Genomic DNA, 24,605 nt, shown 5'->3' with positions numbered 1-24,605 from the left:
TACCACTCCCCCACGCTGTTGTGTGTACGGGCTGTCTCCCAGTCGAAACAAGCAGTGCCAAAAGTATGTCCCGTAAGTCGCACAAATTCCAACCAGACGCCGGCGCTATCATATACAGACGTTCCACGAATTCCAGATTCGGTCAAGCATTCCATATCCATTGTCGTTAGCAACACCTTCCTCTCGCCCTTCCCTTCACATCCTCATCCTGACCCTCGACGCCGTACGAGGTTGCCCCACCCGGTGTAGCAAGACTCCCCAGCCAACTCCTCCTCTTGTCGCCATGTTGACCCAACCGAAAACTTCCCGTCCCATTCTGCAAATCAAAGTATCCACCTTGTCCGCCACCCGGTCCTCCCGTGTCCATTCCAGGTGTCCCTCTCATCGCATACTCTTCCAACAACCGCTGCCTCTCCGCTCGTCGAGCGTGCTGTTCCACCAATTTCCGCGTCACAACCCGAAACATCTCTTCAATTCCCTCCCCGTCTTTCGACGACACCTCATGGCAACAACCCCAAATCTGTTCCTGTCCCCAAAATCCAGACAAGCGATTACTCTGCGAACTGGAAAGATGTGCCAATCCTCCCGCCGTAGTCGGCGGACTGCTCATGAACGGACCACCTCCCACTCCCGGTGTTGACGCCAGCGAAGGATACAACATCTCCGCCACATACCCTATACACCTCTCAAAGCTCACCTCCCTTAGCGTCGGGTCCTTAGCCACCACATCGCTCTTTGTACCCACCACGTGAATCACCGTGTCCGCCGCACAATTCTCCCTCAACTCTTTCAACCAAGTTCCCATATCCTCAAAACTCTTCGCGCTCGTAACATCATAGCACAAAATCGCCGCGTTGGCACCGCGGTAGTATAATCGTGAAATCGATCGGAAACGTTCTTGGCCGGCCGTGTCCCATATTTGAAGGCGGATATCGGCGCCAGATTCGGGATCCGAGACGCGGGTGGTGAGGAAGGAGGCGCCAACGGTCGATTGGGCTCGTGAAGGGGGAATGTAGGTGTTCTTTGCGTAACGGTGGACGAGGGTGGTTTTGCCGACACCTTGGGAGCCGAGGACGACGAGTTTGGCTTCGAGGGAGGGTGGAGAGGTCATGCTGAGACTGGATGCTTGTTCTGTCGATTATGTCTAGAGTCTGGTACGGGGTACGGCCCGGTCGAGTGGCTGTTGGTGTGCTGTTGTGGTCCCTGTTGCTGATCCTCGATTGCAGGTCTGGTTCGGATTCGAATTGACAGACTGCCGACTTGCTGGAGACCGCTCACTGGATGTAGAGCGTCGAACCAGTATAACTCAACATTAATATGAGCGGAATTCTCTGGATGATTGTTGTTGTGTCGTCGCGTCGCTCGGGGTCCCCATGTCGCACTGTATGTTGTGATCGCTTGAGTTGAGCCGTGCACAACCTTGTTGTCTTTGCGGATTTCTCGACGACTGGTCACCGGAGATCCGCAGCTTTATTAGATCCTCACAGCGGAGATAGCTAGCACACAGCCTGCAAGGAGTGGAGAAGGAAAGAAGGGCGCTCGCGGTCAAGGGAAACAACGGTGATGATGCAAGAGTTCGATAGCAGCCGGTTTGGGCATAGTCGCCCGTTGTGCTATAGGCCATGTGATGGAGAAAGACGCCACGCGGACCGAGGACATTGTGCGGGAGGTGGGAGGGAATCTTGATTCGTAGATATGAGAAATGGCGGCAGCAGGAGATATACGCCGAGGATGTCAGACATGCGGTGAAGTGTGAGAGGCGTGGGAGGTGAAGTGCAGATGCAAAGCCTGTTCTGCTGTGAGCTGCAGTCCAGAAAGCCTATCTGCTGTCCTGCATGTCCTTGCTTCGTGTAGTCCAACAGTTGTGGCGTGCAGGCCTCGTGGTTTCGATTTTACGGTCACGGTCGGTCAACACTCACAGTCACCACACACTACGATAATGGGACACAGCATGCGGGACAGCGATTCGTTTGCAGAAGCTTTGAGCATGCGACTTGCTATGCTACAATCATTCCATGGGTCGTTCCCATATGCCTGGCAGCCCATAATGCCGTGGTCATAGTAGTTTTCCATCCGCCCAACGCCATGCATGCAAAGAATCACTTCCCGGACGAAATCAGAGGTGCAAACCTCTATTTCTTCTTGTCCTTCTCCTCCTCCTCCTTGGCCTTCGCACGTTTCTCGCGCTTGCCAACCAGGCGGGCGTCGCTGCGGGCATCGCGGAGCACACGGTAGGCGTTCTCGGTGGCCGGATAGTCGGAGATCTTGCCCTCCTTGATGACAACCTTGTTGTCGATGGGGAAAGCCTTGTTGCTCTGCTTGACTTTGCCGGCGTAAAGGTGAGGACCAATCTGCTTGGCGGCCTCGACCTCCTTCTCGGGTGCGTCGCCGTTCTTGGTGACCTTGGCGTTGCGTGGGAAAAGGACCAGGCGCTCCTTGAAAGCCTTCAGGCGCTGGACGTTGACGGCAAGAGCCTCCTCGGACAGGTTGGCGCGGCGAGGGTCGACGGAGATTCCGATGGTAGGCGCAAGCTTGCGGGGGATGCCAGCCTCCTGTGTATGATGTGAGAAGTTGTCCAATGTGTTGCGTCCTCCATTCTTTAATGCGTACCTTCAGCTCAACGAGCGAGAAACCACGACCGGCGCGCACGCGGCGGTTGTACTTGATGGTCGGGCATCGGACAACAGGGCGGAGCTTGTCGACTGGGCGAGGAGCCAACTTGGCGGCCTTGTCCTGGCGGGCATTGCGTCTGCGGGTCTTACGACCGGGCTATTCGAAGAATCGGGTGTCAGGACATTGCTGTGCACTGCAGGCGCCACTGCTCTCAAGGTGAGAGGGGAATTACCTGGTCGAAGTGCACGCGGACACGGCGTTGCCAGTCCTTGCGGAAATCTGCGACATGTCAGTGGTAGTTCTTCAATGCGACGTATAAATGTTCTCCGGGTTCGAGGCTTACGGTTGTGCTGGATCTGCTGGTTGTGCTTGATCGTCTGGTTGGAATGTCAGCATGTGATGTGTCGTCCTGCTGAGTGTTTGCGGTGCATACCATTTTGGCGGTATTGCGATCTGTCGGTGACCTGAGTTCGAGAAGTTCAAAGCGATTCTGCAAATTCGAAATGGGTGGGCTCGGACTTGAGGCTTGGCAAGAACGGTAGATCTTCGGCAGGAGCAGTCTTAGTCATACGGAAAGCGCGACACGAGAAGCGCGGTCGCGTTGCCCTAGCGTTGGTAAAACGCGCCCCGCGAAAGACATCCTCTCGAATTGCTCCACCACCGCGAATTTCCAAACATGCTATACCATTAGCAGCGATACTTCGATTCGAACTGCATTCTCACTATGGCGTCCAAGGCTGACGCTCTCAAGCGTATTCGCGCTCTTCGTGCGGCGGGCAAGACGGCCTTTGACGATTACAAGGTCGAGGAAGCAGAATCCATATACGAAACAGTCGACGACGAGGGATACAAGAAAGTTGTGCGAAGCCGTTTGGAACAGGATGACTTCGTGGTGGATGACAATGGCGAAGGATACGCCGACGACGGCCGCGAAGACTGGCAAGATGAACGACAGCCAATGTACGACAGCGAGAGCGAGGATGACCGTCCGAAGAACAGCAAGGCTGGTATGTGTGATGTTTGAATTCAGAGGTCAGTTGTGCTTACAATATCACAAGCCAAACGAAAACGCGAAGAGGACGCCGATCGAATCGAGAGGCAGAACAAGGGCATCAACAAATACTTCAATCAGAAGCCCACGAACGCGCCGAAACCGAAGCCCGTGCGAACAGCCGAGGATGACGACTTTATGAACAATCTGCTTGGTGATGTGGACACGAACATTCAGACCCGAGCGCCCTCATACGGAAAGCCCGTTAAGAGCAATGACCGACGGAAGACGAGAGTCCTATCTCCTCCCCTCGAGGACATTGAACGCGCTGCACAACGATCCAGGAGAACTGAGAACGAACCACCGCTCCCATCTGCTCCGATCGAGGACGGCGACACATACATGACGCAGAACGATGATGATGACATGATCATGAGTGACCCCATGCCGTCCTCTCCTGCTGTGAAGGCCGTCGAGCGGAAAGAGCATGCCACGATCAAGGCCGAGGAGGAAGAAGAGGAGGATCTCATGGAGATTGCAGAGGTTACAGGAAATGCCAAGTTGAAGACCGCGGTCAACATCAAGGGCAGCCGTCCTGCACCGAAGCTTTCGAAACCAGTCGCAAAGCCAGCCTACCCGACTCCAAACAGCTCTTCACCGACGCGAGGACCAGCCGATGAAGTTGACATGACTGCGATCAACAGGGTCACTGATCAATTGAACATTATGAGCAGCCCAGCTGCAGAGACAGCCAAGATCGGCAAACTGGACAGCCAGGACGCTATCGAGGATGACGGCTCTCTTCGTTTCTTCTGGACTGACTACACTGAAGTCAACGGTAGTCTCTGCCTGTTTGGCAAAGTCAAGAACCGAAAAGATGGAAGCTTTGTGTCTGCTTTCGTCAAAGTCGACAACATCCTTCGCAAGCTCTACTTCCTCCCACGCGAGAATCGCTACCGCCGCGGAAGGGAGACGGATGAGGAGATCGACTTCAAGGATGTCTACGAAGAGGTCGACAGCATCATGTCAAGGCAGAAAGTGACAATGCACAAGATCAAGCAGAGTTCCCGCAAGTACGCCTTTGAGCTGCCTGGCATCCCCAGGGAGGCGGATTACCTCAAATTGCTCTATCCTTACGACAAGCCGGCTTTGTCAATGGATCTCACTGGAGAGACCTTTTCCCACGTCTTCGGCACCAACACCAATCTCTTCGAACAGTTCGTCATGTGGAAAAACATCATGGGCCCTTGTTGGCTCAAGATCGAGAACGCCGACTTCAACGCTGTCAATAATGCATCGTGGTGCAAGCTGGAGCTACAAGTCGTGTCACCGAGAGACAGCATCACAACAATGGGTGACTCGGACAATCTGGAGGCCCCGCCGATGACGCTGATGTCGCTCGCTTTGAGGACGGTGTTCAACCAGAAGGAAAACAAGAACGAGATCCTCGTAGCCAGTGTCCGCTTCTACGAGAATGTCTCCCTGTCGGATACCACACCTGCGGAGAAGATACCAAGCCGACTGATAACAATTATGCGTCCCAACGGCGACTATCCTCTAGGCTTCAAAGCCGAGGCCGAGAAAGCGAATCACAAAATCCAGATGGAGCGGAACGAAGCTGGAGTGTTGAGCATGCTGCTGGCGGTGATGCAAAAGTACGACCCTGATGCCATCATGGGCCACAGACTTGACGATGTGGATTATAGCATCCTTCTGAGTCGTATGCGTGAACGCAGGACTCCTGGCTGGCATCGGATTGGAAGACTCAAGCGCAACGACTGGCCTAAGAATGTCGGCAAGGGAGGCGGTAGCTTTTTCGCCGAGCGACATCTTGCTGCTGGTCGACTTCTGTGCGATCTCGGCAACGACATGGGTAAGAGTATGATGTCGAACTGTCAGTCCTGGACACTGGACGAGATGGTCTCGCTTTACCTCAACGGCATGCGAAAGGAGATCGACAATGAAAAGGCTCTTGCTCTGGCCGAGACGCGAGAAGGCCTGATGAACTATGTCAAGATGTGCGAAGTTGACACCTACTACGTCGCCGCTCTTGCGCTTAAGACACAACTGCTGCCTCTGACCAAAGTCTTGACGAACTTGGCTGGCAACTCCTGGGCTCGAACGTTGAGCGGCACACGTGCCGAGCGGAACGAGTACATTTTGCTCCACGAGTTCTACCGCAACAAGTACATTTGTCCTGACAAGGTATGGGGCAAGGGCGCTACCAACAAAAAGCTGGAGGACAATGAGAACGTCGAAGGCGAAGAGGGAGCCGATGCGAAGAAGAAGGACAAGTACAAGGGTGGCCTTGTCTTCGAGCCTGAGAAGGGCCTCTACGACAAATTCATCCTGGTCATGGACTTCAACTCCCTCTATCCAAGTATCATCCAGGAGTACAATATCTGCTTCACCACCATTGAACGCGGACACCTTACGGAGGAAGACGAGAAAGTGCCAGAGGTGCCGGACGACACTGCGAACAAGGGCATTCTCCCGCGTCTGATCAAGACCTTGGTCAGCCGAAGACGAGAGGTGAAGAAGTTGATGAAGGACAAGTCTGCCACCGAAGATCAACGCAAGACTTGGGACGTCAAGCAGCAAGCTCTGAAGTTGACGGCCAACTCCATGTACGGATGTTTGGGATACACCAAGTCTCGATTCTACGCTCGACCGCTCGCCGCTCTCACCACTGCCAAAGGACGAGAGATTCTGCAGTCCACCAAAGATCTAGCAGAGTCGGCGCATGCCCTTCGAGTCATCTATGGTGATACCGACTCTGTCATGATCAACACAAACGCCGACAATGTCCTCGATGCGCTGAAGATGGGCAAAGAGTTCCAGAAGAGTGTCAACGAGCGGTACGAACTGCTTGAGATCGAGATCGACCATATCTTCCGTCGACTTCTCCTGCACGCCAAGAAGAAGTACGCCGCCATGACTATGGTGCAAAAGGATGACAATACGTGGATTGAGAAGATGGACGTCAAGGGATTGGACATGAGGAGACGAGAGTATTGCCAGCTTTCCAAAGACACTTCACAGTGAGTTTTGTTCAGCATTGTATGGTGAAGACTGGACTGACAAGATTACAGAGCACTTCTCGATTTCCTCCTATCCGGAGAGGAACCAGAGAAAGTCGTTGCCCAGATCCACGACTACCTCCGCACGTTGAGTGAGAAGATGCGTAACAACGAGATCCCCAAGCACAAGTACACGATTTACACACAGCTCGGCAAGAACCCAAAGGATTACCCCAACGGTGGTTCCATGCCTTCCGTGCAAGTGGCCCTCAAACGTCTCGCAAAGGGCAAGCAAGTCAAGGCGAAAGACGTGATGGCATTTGTGATCTGCGGAAACAGTTCAGGAGTCGCCGAAAACGCTGCAAAGAACGCCCACGATCTGGATGAGGTCCTCGCCCGAGACAGTCCGCTCGTTCCGGACGTCGATTACTACCTCGCCAAACAAATCCTCCCGCCGGTTGAGCGTCTCTGCGCTCCCATTGGCGGCACGAACATCTCCCTTCTCGCTGAGTGTCTCGGCCTCGACACCAGCAAATACCGTGTCTCGAGCGCTAGCCGTTCGAGCGAGCAGACGAACGAGATTACCACTCTTGAGAGTCAAATTCCTGACCACATCCGCTTCAAAGACTGCGAACCCCTCCACCTCCTCTGTCTCGGCTGCAAGCACCACTTCGAATTTCGCGGACTCAGCCAGCCTCCTCCTGACCCGTCTGACGAACAGCCTCTCACACCTCTCGCTGCTCTCACCCACGACGGCTTGGCTTGTCCACGTTCGAATTGCAAATCTGCAATCTCCACCCTCACTCTCTCCGCTCAGCTCGAGCACCAAATCCGAACGCACACTTCCCGCTACTACTCCGCATGGCTGACTTGCGACGATGCCGCCTGCGGCGCGCGAACACGACAAATGAGTGTCTACGGGCACCGTTGCTTAGGTCCAAAGGGTCTTGCATACGGATGTTCGGGACGCATGGCATTCGAGTACAGCGAGAAGGCGTTGTACAACCAGCTGCTGTACCTGCAAGGACTTTTCGACGTGGACAGGAGTTTGGAGAAGATGGAGAACGAGAAGAGTTTGGTCAAGGTGGAGGGCGAGACGGAGAAGAGGGAAAAGGTGAAGGTCATGGCAGGATTGAACAGGGAGAGATTCGGTGTGTGTAGGGATGTGGTCAAGCAGTATCTGGAGAGAAGTGGATGGGGCTGGGTCAGCATGGATTCGTTGTTCGGGTTTGCTCTCAAGAGGTTGGGGTGAGGAGGGGTCTTTGAATGTCAGGATTACCAGGGATAAGAACACCGGCGTTCGGCATGATCAATCATGAGATAACAATGGCTTTGCCAGATCGAGACCAAGTGGCGCCCCTTTGTGTGCCTCCGTCTGATTCTGATCACTCTGGACAGATGGTTCACTGCGACATTATTGCTCGAGGTCCAAGAATGGAAGGAGCTGCCTAATCCGGAAGCTTAGCGTGAAAACTTTGACCAAGGGCGAGCTTGCACGCCTTTTGGTGAAGTACATCACGATGACTCCCAATGTACCTTTCACTCAACGCTACAACATCTTATTGATGTCTCTTGAACGCTGCAGGTTCGACGGCTGTTCACAAATAGCGCTTTTGAAAGACCATGGCTGGATCGACGATTGCGATGCCTCCTCATGTGGCGGCCACGACTGAATCAAACAAGCACAATGCCGAGAGCGAGCTGAACGCGGTGCAAGATGCGACGAACACGTCGCCAACATGGCAACAATCACCAAGTGTTGCACACTCGACGGCCATCGACGAAGACATCGAGCTGGAGCAACTCACTGGCACCGAAACGAACGTTGCTATGCGAGAGGATGTTCCTCCAGATGGCGGCTATGGTAGCACACGAACTATCCACTCGGAACGTGACTATAGCTGACATTGTGTACAGGCTGGATCGTAACGCTCTGCACATTCCTCATCAATGCCCACACCTGGGGCGTCAACGCAGCGTGGGGAGTATTCTTGGCCTACTTCCTCACAGCATCCACGTTCTCGCGAGCCACACACCTCGAATACGCACTGATCGGCGGCCTCTCCACCTCCCAAGCTCTGATGGTTACGCCCGTCGTGGCGCTCCTCAACGAACGCTTCGGCACCCGTATCACGCTCATCATAGGAACACTGCTCGTGTCCACTTCCATGCTGACAAGCAGTTTCGCGACAGAAGTTTGGCACCTCTTCTTGTCCCAAGGAGCGTGCTTCGGATGGGGGATGGGATGTCTGTACATCACCGCCGCTGCCATCCTACCGCAATGGTTCTCCGCTCGACGGTCCCTCGCCGTGGGCATTGCATCTTCAGGTGCGGGATTTGGAGGATTGGCGTATAACCTCGGAGCGGGAGCGGGTTTGGAAACGCTAGGTTGGAGGTGGACGTACAGAATCCTGGCGATCAGCACGCTGGCTGTCAATCTGACGTGTGCGGTGCTACTGAAGGACCGTAATCGGCTGGTGAGGCCGAGCACGAAGGCTTTCGATGTGAGGGAGTATAAGAGGGCCGAGACGTGGTTGCTGATCACTTGGGGCTGGATGACGGAGCTGGGCTACATTGTTCTGCTGTACTCGCTGCCCAATTATGCGGCCACCATTGGACTCACGCCGAAGCAAGGCTCGGTTGTTGGTGCGATGCTCAATCTTGGACTGGGACTCGGCCGGCCGTTGGTGGGTTGGATGTCGGATAGATTTGGGCGCATCAACGTCGCGACCATCATGACGGCGATGTGTGGACTTTTCTGCTTGGCGATCTGGGTCCCGGCCACTTCGTATGGAGTTCTTATCCTGTTTGCTATCACAGCGGGTACGGCCGTCGGAACATACTGGGGTACCATCACTGCCGTGACGGTGGACTGTGTTGGCATGCAGAGACTGCCCAGCGCTTTTGGCATGATCTGTCTGCCGTTAGTGCTGCCAGCGACCTTCGCAGAGGGCATGGCTCTGGAGCTTGTGGCCGCGAAGGGGTATCTCAGTGCCCAGATCTTCACGGGTTGCATGTTTCTGGCTGGTGCGTTGGCGACGTGGCTATTGAGATCGTGGCAGATCCATCAGTTGGAGTCGAAGCAGGCTGGCCGTACGCCGTCGAAAGGGTGGCTCACGGTACATGGCTTGGTGCAACCGAGGAAGGTTTGAGTAGCTAGATATTAGAGCCAGGCTGCGTACGAATCTTGCCTGTGAACACTTGGAGCATCGCTCCAGATCTTGAAGAACGACTGTGCAATTGGTCGCAACGGCGTTCGGTTAGGGACGCTTCTTGTATGTGAGATCGTCACTCGTTCCAACAAGGTGCTGATAGCGCACGAGTGCGATAGAGTGCCGAATCAGCCACGTACAATGCTTGTCTGCACACCAGCACCAACGCCGGATGCTTTTTGGGATTGTACTGCTCATTCAATCCTGCAACCAAGGATGCTTCAGCAGTTCCGAAGCTGACCACCGTTCGTCGGGATCCCATTTCAGCATGCTTCGGATGAAATCGAAAAGTTGCGGCATTTCTGGCTCGATCTCTATTCGATCTTCAAGCTTCTCATGTGCGATCTCACCGTGTTTCCAGCGCCCTGAATGTCGTTTAGTGCTAGTACGATCACGTCGCAACACATGCCGGTCACTTACCGGATTTGTCGAAGAATTGGTCCGCGCGTGTACATCGATCCAGGAGCGCGACCGGTGGAGAACTTAGCCAACGCACCATCGACTGTAGTGCATACTCCTCGGTGCTATCCCCGAACAATCGTTGATCGATCATCAATTCGAGGATCTAAGAATCACAGATCAGTCTCAAGGTTTCCACGTCAGCCGCGAGATAGCCAGAAGAGGGAGTACCGACGATGACACCCATGCTCCAGACATCGATCTTCTCGTTCCAGTGGCCCTCGAGAATGACTTCCGGAGCGCGGTAAGGCAACCCCTGGGCGAGACCCTCATGAGGTGGGCGGCCAAGTACGGCCGATCCCAGGTCGCAAAGGATGGGAAAGGTGAAATCGCTCTGATTCATCTCTCGGGACTGGACGACAGGATGCCCACCTGCTGTGATCTTCGCAAAGCTTGGAGATAGCTTTTCAGCCGTGACCAACTTGTTCAGTATCGCGGATCGATTCGACGGAAGAGTGAGCAAGATGTTGTCCAGCTTCAGATCTGGCCGAGGGTCAACGAGGCATACTAGGTCATTCAGAGGAGCAGGAGCTACCAGCATGCACGACTTCGTGGGTGTGGAGGAAGTCGAGCGCGTTCAAGAAGTAGATGGCCATCCATCGCACTTCGGCAATGTGAAAGGTCTTGTTTTCTCTGCCTTCCATGAACTCCAGTAGGCTCGGTCCCAGAGGCTCGAACACGAAACATTCATGGTGGCGTTCTTCGTCTGCAGAGTCTATGTTGAATATGTCTTCGGGCCATCGCACACAGTACTTGCCTTGATGCTCCGAAGTCGCCAAGGTATCGACCAGATGCTCAATGACCCGCGTCTCCCGACACTGAGCCTTGCCAGCAGTGGAAACTTTGAGCGTCTTGAAGGACTGTCTAGAAATTGTTGGTCTGTACGAGCAAGCTCCTCGGGTGTTCTGGCTTACGATTTGTTGGTGCATAGCCATACCGTGGAGTCCCTGCCATAGCCCAGCTTCGCCTTGATTTTGTAATCATCGCAGATGGTATCTCCCACGTTGATCGGGTAGTAGTTGGTGGACTTGTAGCCTGAGATGGTTTCTTCATCAATCAGCGTGGTTTTCGTGGACTGCTTGCGTGAGATCCTCAGCATTGGCATCGATATCGCTCGCAGTCTCAGTCCGGTAGCGCATCGCCTTTTGGCACAGCATAGAAGCATGTCTGGACGCCCAAGTCATACAGTCATGGAGACGTGAAGCATGGAAGCCTGAGGTGCCCTCCGGTCCTTGAGCCAACCTCTGTTGTGGATTATCAGACTGACCATCAGTGAAGTGCACGTAACTAGTACCAAGGCATTTACACACATAGATAGCTAAAGTGAGAATCTCACACTTGAGATTCTCTTTGCATAATAATATATACCTGCTAATTAGAGGTCTTCTTCTACTTAGCTTAAGTCTAATTATAACAGGTTATAAGCCCGGCGTAACTACTGCACACTCGAGGAAGAATTATCTGTTCTAAGCGCAGCTACTAGAACCTTACTGTACACTGTTTAGATAGTTAACTAGCGAGCCGAGAAAGAGCTAGTTACAATAACAGCCGTAATGCAGACTAATAAGTTTAAGACTGCGAAGGAGAATAAAGTCCTAAGAAAGGAAAGTAACTTCTTAGACTAGTTAAGGATGCTTAAAGCAGCCCTTATAGACAAGGAGGTGTTAGGCTATGTCTTTTATAATATTCCCTAGTGCCCTACCTAACTAAAGCTAGGAATTAAAGTTAGATATCCCTCTCTACTAACTAAGGAGAGTACTGCTTTATCCTCCTAGGCTTTAACTCCTTCCTAAAAAGAAGGAGGGGATACTCTAGTAACAGAACCTATTCTAACTAGTAGACTAAGACTAACTTCTCTCTAAGTCTAGTATAAGCATAACCTAATTATATACAGGATTATTAGCAAAAGGATTAACTAATCTCTAAGGCCTAACTTTAGGGATATAGAGAAGATAGCTAAGGAACTATATAATACTGTTGCAGCTACCTATAGGCCTGTTATAACTATAAACATTTATAACAGCCTAAGGATTCTTAGAATTAGTAATATTAAGATCTAAGGAACAAACACTTAGAAGTACTGTAAGGACTTCTAGAAGTAGTATTATAAGTACATCTCTGCAATAGAACAATACTCTAGGTCTAAGAGCATTCTAGTCTTAAAGCTTACCTTTAGTAATAAGCAGATTAGGCTGTTCTTTATCTAGGGCCTCTACTATCTAGAATACCTAAGAAGCTAGAGACAATCCTATTATATTAAGAACATAACTCTTAAAGAGCTAATTACCTTATTAATTAAGGAACCTCCTCTATAGATATAGAGGATAGCAGGAGGATTTAGGGGTGCTGCAGTAGATAATAATTAGTATACTAAGTGTACCTATTATATCTATATAAATACAGATTGCTTTAAGAAGCACCCTAATAAGGCCCTAAAGTCCTAGGTACATAAAGGAAAAGGAAGATCTAATAAGGATAAGAAGAAGTCCTAAGACAAGAGCAAGAGACATAATAAGAAGGGAGGAAAGGGTGCTATAGCAATTAAGCCTATCTCCTCTTCTAATGCAGGCTTAGGCTCTAATTTAGATAGCTTATTTGTAGGAGTAGCAATTGCTGCCGCTAGAATATAAAGGAGTAATACTATTATCTAGGATTCTAGTATATTATACTACTTCTTTAATAACAAGTCCTAGTTCTTAAACCTTAAACCCTTAGAAACCCTAATTAGGTTCTCTTAAGCTATTAGACAAAGTACAGTTACACACTTAGGAAGTATAAGGATTATAATAAAATATAAGGGGAATAAGTTAAACATTACTTTGCAAGATGTGTTATACTCTCCTAACTCTAATTATAACCTTATCTTAGTAGAGACTCTCTAGCTAAAGTGCAAGGTCTACCTAGACAGGCTATCTTTATGCATTCTAAGAAATAACAAGAAGATAGGCAAGGTTTAGTCTACTTATAATGTTCTAATCCTTTAGAATGCAATTGTCTCTCTCCCTAAGGGGAGTACTAAAGTTGCTTCTATAACTAATAGGAATATGTCCTGTCTAGCCTTTGCTATACCTAAGGCTAATATAACAAGATAGCACTAGAGACTAGGCTATATAGGGAACAAGATTCTTAGTATAACAAAGGCTTAAGTTTAAGGACTTAAGTAGATTAACACATCTACACTTAAGCACTATAAGCTATACAAGCTTATAAGGTTATAGAGAGTAGTATTAAGAACTCTAAGACTAACACCTTAATCCTTATTAGATAAGGTCTATATTAACATTATAGGACTAATCTTTCTACTAGATATTTTTAGATGCAAGTACATCCTTATAATTACTAATGTAAAGTTAAGAAGGAGATAGGCTATCTTCTGCAAGCTTAAATTACAAGCTGTATAAATTATTAAGAAATAGACTACTAAGACATTTAACTAGTACAAAAAGATAGTTAAGATCTAGTTCTTAGATAGAGGAGGAGAGTTTAATAACAATAATCTAATTACATTTGTAGAGAATAAGGGACTAAGATAGGATTTCTTAGCTCCCTATACTCCTAAGCAGAATAGAATTGCAGAATTATCTAATAAGGTTATCCTTAATAAGGCAAGAGCAATAATAATTAACTCTAGCCTACCTCTCCCTTTCTAGAGTTTTGCAGTTGCATATGCAATCTTCCTTACTAATAGGCTAGTATGCTTATTAACTAACAAGATTCCTCTTTAGGAATTTAATTAAGATCTTAATACTAGAACTCTATATATTAATCTAACAAAGGTTAGGAGATTTAGATATAGAGTATATCTATATAATTAGGGGAGACCTAATTTATAGAAGTTCTATTCTAGAGTAGAGAAATACTAGAATCTAGGATTCTAGGAGAACACTTTAACTAACTATATAGTTTAGAAGTTTAAACTATCTACCCTTGCTAGGTTTTAGTATAAGATTATAACCTCTCCTTATATAACACATAATAAAGATAAGGTATATAGCATAATACCTGCTGCCCTAGACTTCTAGGGGGAGAGTTTCCTATAACTAATATAACCTATTACTACAGAACAGGAAGTTTATACTATCTATACTAAGGATTAAGATTAGGGCTAGGATACCTAAGGGCAAGATGCCTAACCTCTTACTACTTCTTATCTTTAAGAAGTAGAGAACATGTTTAATACTATATAGAGAGAGAGAAACTAAGCCTCCCTTTTAACATCTTAGGGGGAGCAAACATTAGGTTAGGACATATAGTCCTAGGATAACTAACACAAGTAGTCTAAGCCTAATTAGCTAGAGGCTACTAAGTATAAAGAAGCCTCCTAGCTAGCTTAGGGGGAGCATATTTCTAAGGAAATAGGAAGTCCTAAGGGATTCTAAGGAAGTCCTAAGGGATTCTAGGAGCAGGCTAATACCTTATTAACATAGCTACAATATTAAGTATTAGTAGAGGATTGCCCTAAAAGGGAAGACCTCTAAGATTATACTATAACTCCCTTCCTAGACATTTATATTACAGGAAAGAGGAAAGCAGGGAGAAGCCCTAAGAGACCTAAGAAATTAGGCAATAAAGCAAGTCCTAAAAGCTTAGGCACATTTAGACTCTTAAGAAGTAGAAGATTAGTTGTAAGAAAAGACTATAGCAAGATCTAGAAGATAGGACTTAAAGCAACAAATCCTAATCTGTCTAATCCTAAGACAGTTAAGGAAGCTCTCTCTAGATCTAACTATAAGGAATAGGAGAAAGCTATTATTAAGGAAGCTAAGTTACTTAAGTCTATAGGATGCCTTAAATAGAAACTCGTTAGCACCCTCCCTAAGGGGAGAGTCCCTCTTATAGGGAAATAGGTCTTTAAGATTAAGGTGCTCCTAGATAGAACTGTAGAGAAGTACAAGGCTAGATAGATAGCTAAGGGATTTACACAAAGGAAGGGACTTAACTATATTAATACCTTTGCTCCTACCCTAAGAGCTGTAACAGGGAGAATACTTCTGTCCCTCTTAGTTAACTTTAGCTAGAAGAGGAGACAAGTTAATATTAAGACTGTATTCCTAAATCCAAACCTAGATAAGTAGATCTTTATTAAGCTACTAGAGGGAGCTTATCTCTTTAAGAAAGATGCCTACAAGTATATTATATATATTAAGAAAGGACTGTATAGGCTTAAGCAGGCAGCTGCTCTCTAGTACTACGATACTATAGACACTCTCTAAAAGCTTAGTCTAATAAGAACTGTTAGTAATGCTTGCCTCTTTTAAGGGAAAGGCATCCTTGTTCTCCTTTATATAGATAACTTCTAGATCTTTAGACAGTTAGACTATAAGATTAACAAGCTAATTAAGGGATTAGAGCAGAAGTACACAATTAAGGTTGTTAATACTAATGTCTTTCTTAGACTTTACCTAAAGGAAGGGAAAGATAGCTCTATATCTGTCTCTTAGGAACACTATTCTAGAGACAAACTTTAAGGATATAGTCTTAGTAATGCAAAGAGTGTTAAGTACCCCCTTAACACCCTCCTTAAACCCCTTTAGGATAAGGGAACAAAGGAGGACTATAATCTCTTTAACAAGATTATTAGGGAACTGCAACATCTGTTAAACTATACTAGACTAGATATTAGTTTTGCTATTAACTACTATGCAAGGTTCCTTTAGAACCTAGGACCTTTATATGTTTAGGCAGCTAAACATATCTAGAGATATGTTGCAGGCATAATTAACAAGTGCCTTATATACAGGAAAACTAAGGAGCAAATTTAGATTAAAGCATTTTTAGACTCTAACTTTGCTAGTAATCCTAGTATATCTAGGTCTACCTTAGGAATGCTCTTTAAAATTGTAGAAGGCCTAGTTGTCTAGAGATCTTAACTATAAAAAGAAGTAGTGCTGTCTAGTACTAAGGCAGAGTACCTCTCTCTTACTAAGGCAACAAGAGAAGTAAATTAGGTAAGGAATCTTATTAATAAGCTCTAGCCCTTTACCTAGGCCAAAAGCATTTCTACTATCCTTATTAAAGTAGACAATTAATCAGCTATTAGCCTTATAGAAAACTATGCTAACTCTAAAAGATTAAGACATGTCTCTCTTAGGAACTATTACTGCAGAGAGCAATATAACAAGGGGAGTATTAAGGTAGAGTTTGTAAGGACAGACATGCAGCTTGCAGACTATCTAACAAAACCAAAATCCCCAAACACCATCCTCTAATATAGGCGTCTACCAAAAAGAGCATCTCGTGCGAGCATAAGAGGAACACATCCTAACATGGTCGCACGAAATAAGAGGCTAATACAGGAATTGAACCTATAACCTTCTAATTTGTAGTTAGAAATCATACCACTAGACTAACTAGCCCTTAATAAGAAGAGGGAAATTGCTCTTAAATTTATGCCTTAGTACCTACATTCCTACCTAAGAAGGATTCCCTCCCTAGAATTACACTATTTTATTTGTTACAAAACTAAGAAGCATAATACTTAGAACACTTATTTTATTCTTATCTGTATAAAGGAAAGGAGGTAACTACACACCTCTACAAAAGCATCTAAGAAACTATAAGAAAAACACCTAGCTAAAGAAAAACTTTTCTATAAAAACCTAAAAGCATTAGAGCATGTCCTAGAACCTGCAGCCTACCCCCCTAGAACTACTACTAAAAGACTAAGCTAATTCCCCTAGAATCTTAACTTAAAGCCTAGGAGAATGTTAGTTTCTATTAGGGAAGAAGGGATTTTAAGGAGAACATATATAGGATGCTATACTACTAACTACTGCTTTATCTCTGCCTTGTTAGAGCTTAACATTTGGCTAAGAGGAGTCTAGTTATAGTATAACACAAATCCCTAAGGATTAGGAGTTATTAGACTAGGGTAGTTTTCTACTAGGAAGGCCTACTCCCTTAGGTTATATAGCTCCTCTATTACTATATTAATAAGGTCTGTAGTAAGGAGATCCTTATTAAGCTTAGCTATAAACCTATTAAAGCAAGCTATAAAAGAGAAGGGACCCTAAGCCCTAACATTTACTCTATTATAGTGTCTGTTTATCTCTCCTCTAATAAGTTAATATATAGTCTAATATACTACAGAACTATCTTTGTAGATCTATAAGAGATCTTTACTACTAATAGCTCTTGCTTTATCGATAACTTGCTAGAAGGTTTTTCTAGGGATAAAGAAAGCTGCTCTTCTTCTAGAAGCTATAGCTAGTAATATAGATTATGTTATTAATAGCTATAAGGGATAGATAATAGATTAGCTAATAAATTAGCTAAATAGATAAGAGGTGTAGATTATAAAGTAGAGGAATAAAAAGGCTAGAAGAAGATGCTTTTTAACAAGCTAAAGCTAAGCATTAGCTATATAGTAGGTAAATACCTGCTATATTTAGGTAATAGATAGCTCGTAATAATGCAGCTACTAATAGGGGAGTGTTGTAGATTATTAGACTAACTATTAGTAAAGTGCACGTAACTAGTGCTAAGGCATTTACACACATAGATAGCTAAAGTAAGAATCTTACACTTAAGATTCTCTCTGCATAACAATATATACCTGCCAATCAGAGGTCTTCTTCCACTCAGCTTGAGTCCAATCACAACAACCTCCACCTCAGCTACCTTACGCTTACATAAGTCTTGGTTATGTAAGCCCCTTCCGCTTGCGACTTCCCACATTCCTCATCGAGCACCGATCTCTCTTCTTCTCCTGCCCAACATCCCTTATCGTCATCAAAGATCTGTTTCAGATCATTTTCAAGCATCTCATCGCAATCATCATGTCTTCACGCAAGCCATCATGATAAGCGTCCCAGCCTTATCATCATCCAAGCCGTCCAAAGCCGATAGTGAGCCGGCCAACAGCTACAGCCAGCTCACGAGCTGTCCAGGTCACCATGACCAGATTGGGCAAAGCTTTGCGTGTACCGAAATCCAACCTCACCACGTCCGAGTGATGCGGAGAACCCTATCACTTCACTGCGGACTGCTGGTCCGGTGGCAACCATGCTATTGGACACCACCAATCGAGCGCGGCTTTGCGGTGCTCATGCGCGCGTCTCCGCGTCGCGTACTCTGGTACTGTGTTCGAATGCCGTATTGTGCTGCTGCATCCATGTCCGAATGATGGATAGCGAGGGCAGGTCAGAGAGCTATCTGTCTCCGCATTGGACCATCTCTTAGCTACAAGCTCCACGTTCTTGGGTGGTTGTAAGTACCAGGGTCGAGAAGCAGCTTTTCTACTTTTTCCTTACTTCTTATTCCTGATATCTCCCAAACTCTTCATACCTGTCGTTGAAACGACCTGCTGGAATATCAATTTGTTCTTGTTGTGCTTGACGGATACACAATGGCCACCTCATCCCGCGTCGTCATTATCGGCGCTGGCATTGTCGGAACCAATCTCGCAGATGAGCTCGTCAAGCGAGGATGGAGGAACATTACTGTCCTCGACCAGGGACCTCTGAACATGCCGGGAGGCTCAACATCACATGCTCCAGGCCTGGTATTTCAGACCAATTCGTCCAAGACAATGACACGCTTCGCACAATACACCGTTGAGAAACTGCTTTCTCTCAAGAAAGATGGCCAGAGTTGCTTCAACCAAGTTGGAGGGCTGGAGATTGCCACCACACCCGCCAGAATGGAGGAGCTCAAGAGAAAGCACGGCTGGGCGTCCTCATGGGGCATTGAAGCACGCCTCATCAGCACAGAAGAGTGCGTCGAGAGATATCCTCTACTTAACAAGAAGATGGTTCTCGGTGGTCTGCACATCCCAAGCGATGGCCTTGCATTGGCAGCTCGCGCGGTACAGCTGTTGATTGAACGCACGAAGGCAGCTGGTGTCAGATACTTGGACATGACACCCGTCACTGGAATCGAGCAAAACGCCGGGCATGTCACAGGTGTAACAACGCCAAACGGCTCGATTCCTGCAGACATTGTCGTTTCGTGTGCTGGATTCTGGGGTGTCGAGATTGGTGCCATGATTGGGCTTCCTGTCCCTCTCCTTCCACTGGCTCACCAGTACGTCAAGACGAAACCCGTTGCAGCCCTCAAGGCACGAAAGAACCCACCCAACAGCGCGAGTCTTCCGATTCTACGACATCAAGATCAGGACCTTTATTACCGCGAACACGGAGACTACTATGGTATTGGCTACTACGGCCATCGTCCGATGCCGGTCAACGCTGGGTCTTTGGGTCTGACACCAAAGGACGTGCACGAGAAGAACATGCCATCTCGACTTGGCTTCACACCGCAGGACTTTGCACCAGCATGGGAAGAGTCAAAGAAACTCTTGCCCGTCATGCAAGAAACGGAGATTGCGGATGGATTCAACGGAATCTTCTCATTCACACCCGATGGCGGTCCTCTGGTTGGCCAAGCGCCCAATCTTGACGGTTTCTACGTCGCCGAAGCCGTCTGGGTGACACATTCTGCTGGAGTTGCTCGAGCCGTGGCGGAGATCCTCACAGATGGGAAATCCAAAATCGATATGGGAGACGCTGAGCTCACTCGGTTTGAAGAAGTGCAACTGGCCACAGACTATGTCAGCGAGACTTCTCAGCAAAACTTTGTCGAGATCTACGACATTCTGCACCCTCTCGAGCCCAAAGAGTCTCCTCGCAATTTACGACTCAGTCCGTTCCACGCACGGCAGCAAGAACTCGGAGCGTTCTTCCTTGAGTCCAGAGGGTGGGAACGCCCGCACTGGTACGAAGCAAACGCTTCTCTTGTGAAGGATCTCCCATCAGCCTGGCGCCCAAACGACCGCGATCCTTGGTCCAACCGCTTCTACTCTCCTATCGCCGCGGCCGAAGCATGGAAAACTCGCACCGCCGTCGCAATGTACGACATGAGTCCGCTCCGCCGCATCGAAGTCTCCGGCCCTGGTGCCGTGCAATTGCTGAACCAGCTATGCACCGGTAAGATCACCAAAACTCCTGGGCCAGTGGTTTACTCCCTCCTTCTCGACTCCTATGGCGGCATTCTTAGCGATGCCACCGTCGCGCAACTCGGCCCTGAACTCCTTCACGTCGGCGTGAACTCCCGCGTTGATGAAGTATACCTCACCCGGGCCGCTAAAGCTCAAAGCTCCTCCAACCCGCGAAACTGGGTTCACATCACCGACATCACCAACGGATCTTGCTGTATTGGCCTCTGGGGTCCCAAAGCACCCGCTTTGATCAAGACGCTTTCCGCAGATGATTTCTCCGATGCCGCCCTTCCTCACCACACCGTTCGAACCGCTCATATCAAAGGCATCCCTGTTGTTGCCATCCGACTGACGCACGTCGGCGAAATCGGCTGGGAGATTTACACTGCTGCCGCCACCGGTCAGAAACTATGGGACGCCATCTACGCCGGAGGACAAGCTTTCGGTATCATCGCTGCGGGAAGAATCGCGGGCAACTCGTTGCGCATGGAGATGGGATACAGAGACTGGGGATCGGACATGTCAACCGAGCATACACCTTACGAGGCAGGACTGGGCCATATCGTCGACATGAGCAAGGATGACTTCGTCGGCAAGAAAGCGCTGCAGGGTCAATCATACAACACGGTGACTCGCAGACTGCGGTCGCTGGTATTGGAGGACAAGAAGACCGTCGTCCTAGGCAAAGAGCCGGTGTTCTACAAAGGACAGTGCGTGGGGTATGTGACAAGTGCTGGATATGGCTTCACGGTGGGAAGGTGCGTGGCATATGCGTACTTGCCCATTGAGGTACGCGAGGGTGAGAAGGTGGAAGTGGAGTACTTTGGGAATAAGGCCAGCGCTGTGGTCGTGCAGGAGGGTTGCGAGGTTGGGACCGCGAAGGAGAGAGGAAAGTCGCAGAATGCGTGGCAGGAGTTCAGAGCAAGGTTGTGAGGGATTTTTGGGAATGCTGGTGGTTTCGCGATGCGCATACGACGAATGTCTGGGTCTTTACGGCGAACGGCGGTTGATGAGTCGTCTTTGATGATGAACATTTGATTGCAATGACTTTTTGGTTTTTCTGATATCATGAAAAGTGGTGAAAGCACACCACTCTTTCGCCTCCTGTCCCTCAGAGTGCAGGCCATGACATCAAAATGCTTCGTCCCATTCCAGCTGGGAGCGCAATCACTTTTGCGGCCGTGCTTCGAGCTTCGACGTCAAGACACTTCGATCGACCCACGCGCAAGATAGCATACAAACGATGCTGACTATGAACCATGCCAGTATCAATGATTCTTATCTGCAACATCGGACAGAACTCCATTGATGTCGCGAAACTCCAAAAATTTGTCCAGTAGTACCCATATAGCGAGCTCCCTCCTTCCCAATCGGGCTCGATAATCCCGCTGCTTTCACTTCCCAACCTAGCTAGCTCCAACGTCCCGGCACGAAGCGCACCCAGTTCTTGGACGTCGGATCATCCTGCGCCGCCATTTCCCACCCCCAGTCTCACGACACCATGCTCTATCCCAACGAGGAATACGTTTACCTGGGCATGATCATCACGAACGTGTTTCCGCCGTGAATCAGCCCTTATCATGCTTTGCGGGGAAAAGACCCGGTGGTGTGGAGGCAGGCCGGCTCTGTTCGGACGCTGAGACGCGGGATGGCTTCACCTTGTCGCCATCGTCGGGCCATATCCGGGGCGTGGACGCATTGCATTCACTGCTCTGACTGTGCTCACGTTTCTGCCCAGCATCCGTCAGGAAGGAGGTGCCGGATGATGTGCTTTCCCCGGACTTGACCTGTCGACGGACCTGTTGTGGGCACCTGGTTGACGGCAGGGCGAACAGCGGGGAAGGGACAGGCCATGCAGTCATACTGCAATCATTGCCATCGGCAGTCCGCTCTGGCATGCCAGAGCAGGAGCTGTTACGAAGTCCGCATGCTGATATCGAGATCTGGACAGCAGCACCCAACTGCAAACAGGGGCTGTTATCGACCGACATCTGTCGACTTGTTTCAATCAGTGCAATATCTCCTGGATACCCGTGTCGTCCAGCTGATCTGGCGGGTCATGCGACTTTATCTGTTTCCCGCTGGGTTTGGTAGGGTGAGGGAGATAGTGTGTTCCATGGTCTGGCTAGGCTTAGTCTCGGCTCCGCTTGGACTCCCAGCCCTGCTATGCGACGAACAGCCATATCGGGCAATTTGTTCTCCTTGCGTGGGATTTGCACCTGGATTCTGTTATCAACTGCGGTGCGTTGATGTCTTGGTGACGGATAGGGTGGTGTATTGGGTCCACGATCTCGACTGCACCGTGCTGGACACCGTGTCTCCATGGGGTATCCTCGCCCATCTATCGAATCGTCTGGTACCGTCGCCACGCAGGGGGCACATACTTGATATATGTTCCTCCTTTGTTGTACTGCTGAACATTCTCTTTCCTCCTCATCTTCTTCACCATCTCTTGGCTCTTCTCAAGACTTCTACTCCTCGAGTCACATACCCCATCAAGACTACTCCTTGAGTCACCTACCCTTCTCAACATATCACATCACATCCAAGATGTCTCGCAAAGACTCAGTTGGCAAGCTGATGAACTGGTTCGGCTATGGTGCAGGTGCCGAGTGCCTACCCAAGGCAGTCAACGACGACAACTCGCCCATCAGAGCCCTCCCTTCAAACTGGTACAACTCACCAGAGATGTTCGACCTCGAGCGCCGCGCCATCTTCTCCCGCAAGTGGCAACTCATCACACACAAGAACCGCTTCAAGCAACCCGGAGACTGGCTCAAGTGGACGATCACCGGTCTCGAAGTCGTCCTCTCCATGGACCGAAACAACAAGATCAACGGCTTCCACAACGTCTGTCGACACCGCGCCTACCCTGTCGTCACAAGTGGCGACAGTGGTAACTCCAAGATCTTCTCATGCAAATACCACGGCTGGTCATACGGTCTGAGCGGAAAGCTCGCAAAGGCCCCTGGTTACGACAAGCTCGACGACTTCAGCAAGGAGAACAACTCTCTCTACCCGATCCACGTCCGCATCGACCACCAAGGCTTCGTCTGGATCAACTTGGATGCCAAGTCAACACCAGAGGTCGCTTGGGAAGACGACTTCGAAGGTGTGGACACTCAAGAACGCTACGGCATATACAACATGGACGACTACGAGTTCGACCACTCATGGCAGATGGATGGCGATTACAACTGGAAGATTCTCGCCGATAACTACAACGAGTGCTATCACTGCGCTACAACTCACCCTGACATCGGTGCTCTCGCCGATCTTCACTCCTACTCCGTCGCCACCGTCAAGGGACAAATCATCCACGACGCCGCCACCACCGAGGAGCAACGCGCAAACGGCCTCGTCGTCGCAAGCACATACTACTTCCCCAACGTCTCCACCAACATCTCGTAAGCTCCAGTCCATCATCTTCATATCCGATATCCCATACTAACCATCACTAGACCTCACTTCTTCATGATCCAACGCTTCGTCCCGCACTCCGCCGACAAATCCACCATGTCGTATCAAGTCTTCCGCAACAAGCACTCTTCGGATGCAGACTTCGACCTCGTCAGCAATATCTACAAGCGCATCATGTCTGAGGACAAGGCCCTCTGCAGTGCTGCCCAACAAAACCTCAACGCCGGTGTCTTTACCAACGGCGAGCTGCACCCCAAGTACGAGAAGGGTCCTCTCCACTTCCAGAAGACATGCAGAGAGACCGTCGTCGGATGGAGAGAGAAGGAACTCAGAGAGGGTGGCACAGAGATCTGGCCGGCACGGCCGACATTGCCAGAGACGGCGAATGTGTCAATTCAGGATGAGGACTTTTGCAAAGGGTTGAGTTGCTCGACTCAGCCGCCGGAAGGACTGGCTTGGTAGAGAGTGATGAGGATTGAAGTTTCTTTGGAGGAATTCAAGCGGCGGTCAACAGGAGTTCGCAGGAGTTTTCTGGCGTTTGGGCTTTGTGACATGGACAGATTTTGTCCGGAGGAGTCGACATTGGGATTGATGACGTGCGAAGAGAGATGGCTTAGACACTCCACCACGACTTGATAATTTTTCTATTCTACAACACATTCTTGAACATTTTCGATACTCTCGTCGATGCACCCTGTCATTCCGCGCATGTTCATTGTTCGTCTGGCCACACAAATCTGGATCCTTGTGGCTCCACATACCTTCCGCTTTAGGAAATTCTGAAGCCGCTAGTCAGGCAGATTATTTCCCGGACCATCTACAGAATAGTGGATCAATGGCTACTCACATCGTACAAGACGATTCTAGCGACGACTGCCGCAGCAGAAATACCGACCAACATTGCCCATTTGTTCGCAAATTCTCCTCCCCTTTACAGGCCACCGCTCCCAACG

General features: G+C 49.0%; 7 protein-coding genes across 7 annotated transcripts; 4 read left to right on the top strand and 3 right to left on the bottom strand.

Moving 5' to 3' along the window:
* Window positions 1-256: 256 nt before the first annotated feature.
* MYCGRDRAFT_17146 (uncharacterized protein) lies at window positions 257-1,096 on the bottom strand (the record flags this gene model as incomplete). Its single annotated transcript, XM_003853892.1, has 1 exon — window positions 257-1,096. A coding segment is annotated over one exon (840 nt), but the record flags the coding sequence as incomplete, so codon positions are not given.
* Window positions 1,097-1,953: 857 nt separating this feature from the next.
* On the bottom strand, window positions 1,954-3,073 carry MYCGRDRAFT_103824 (60S ribosomal protein L13; the record flags this gene model as incomplete). Its single annotated transcript, XM_003853891.1, has 5 exons — window positions 1,954-2,552; window positions 2,611-2,769; window positions 2,846-2,892; window positions 2,957-2,990; window positions 3,047-3,073. The coding sequence occupies 5 exons, from the start codon at window positions 3,047-3,049 to the stop codon at window positions 2,133-2,135; spliced, it is 663 nt and encodes a 220-aa protein (XP_003853939.1).
* A 264-nt stretch (window positions 3,074-3,337) lies between these two features.
* On the top strand, window positions 3,338-7,876 carry MYCGRDRAFT_99627 (uncharacterized protein; the record flags this gene model as incomplete). Its single annotated transcript, XM_003854282.1, has 3 exons — window positions 3,338-3,620; window positions 3,672-6,645; window positions 6,697-7,876. The coding sequence occupies 3 exons, from the start codon at window positions 3,338-3,340 to the stop codon at window positions 7,874-7,876; spliced, it is 4,437 nt and encodes a 1,478-aa protein (XP_003854330.1).
* Window positions 7,877-8,454: 578 nt separating this feature from the next.
* On the top strand, window positions 8,455-9,776 carry MYCGRDRAFT_39370 (uncharacterized protein; the record flags this gene model as incomplete). The annotated part of the gene is made up of 2 exons (XM_003854283.1): window positions 8,455-8,488; window positions 8,542-9,776. The coding sequence occupies 2 exons, from the start codon at window positions 8,455-8,457 to the stop codon at window positions 9,774-9,776; spliced, it is 1,269 nt and encodes a 422-aa protein (XP_003854331.1).
* A 258-nt stretch (window positions 9,777-10,034) lies between these two features.
* MYCGRDRAFT_70094 (uncharacterized protein) lies at window positions 10,035-11,394 on the bottom strand (the record flags this gene model as incomplete). The annotated part of the gene is made up of 5 exons (XM_003853890.1): window positions 10,035-10,201; window positions 10,257-10,401; window positions 10,471-10,778; window positions 10,831-11,159; window positions 11,210-11,394. 5 exons carry the CDS (start codon window positions 11,392-11,394, stop codon window positions 10,035-10,037), a joined length of 1,134 nt encoding a protein of 377 aa, XP_003853938.1.
* A 7,248-nt stretch (window positions 11,395-18,642) lies between these two features.
* Window positions 18,643-21,165, top strand: MYCGRDRAFT_91876 (uncharacterized protein; the record flags this gene model as incomplete). Its single annotated transcript, XM_003854284.1, has 1 exon — window positions 18,643-21,165. One exon carries the CDS (start codon window positions 18,643-18,645, stop codon window positions 21,163-21,165), a length of 2,523 nt encoding a protein of 840 aa, XP_003854332.1.
* Window positions 21,166-22,707: 1,542 nt separating this feature from the next.
* On the top strand, window positions 22,708-24,114 carry MYCGRDRAFT_99625 (uncharacterized protein; the record flags this gene model as incomplete). Its single annotated transcript, XM_003854285.1, has 2 exons — window positions 22,708-23,639; window positions 23,694-24,114. The coding sequence occupies 2 exons, from the start codon at window positions 22,783-22,785 to the stop codon at window positions 24,112-24,114; spliced, it is 1,278 nt and encodes a 425-aa protein (XP_003854333.1).
* Between the last annotated feature and the right edge of the window lie 491 nt (window positions 24,115-24,605).

Source organism: Zymoseptoria tritici, chromosome 3, assembly GCF_000219625.1.
Source record: "Zymoseptoria tritici IPO323 chromosome 3, whole genome shotgun sequence".
NCBI lineage: Eukaryota > Fungi > Ascomycota > Dothideomycetes > Mycosphaerellales > Mycosphaerellaceae > Zymoseptoria > Zymoseptoria tritici.
The sequence above is the reverse complement of the archived record's forward strand: the minus strand, read 5'-3'. Positions and strand labels throughout refer to the sequence as shown.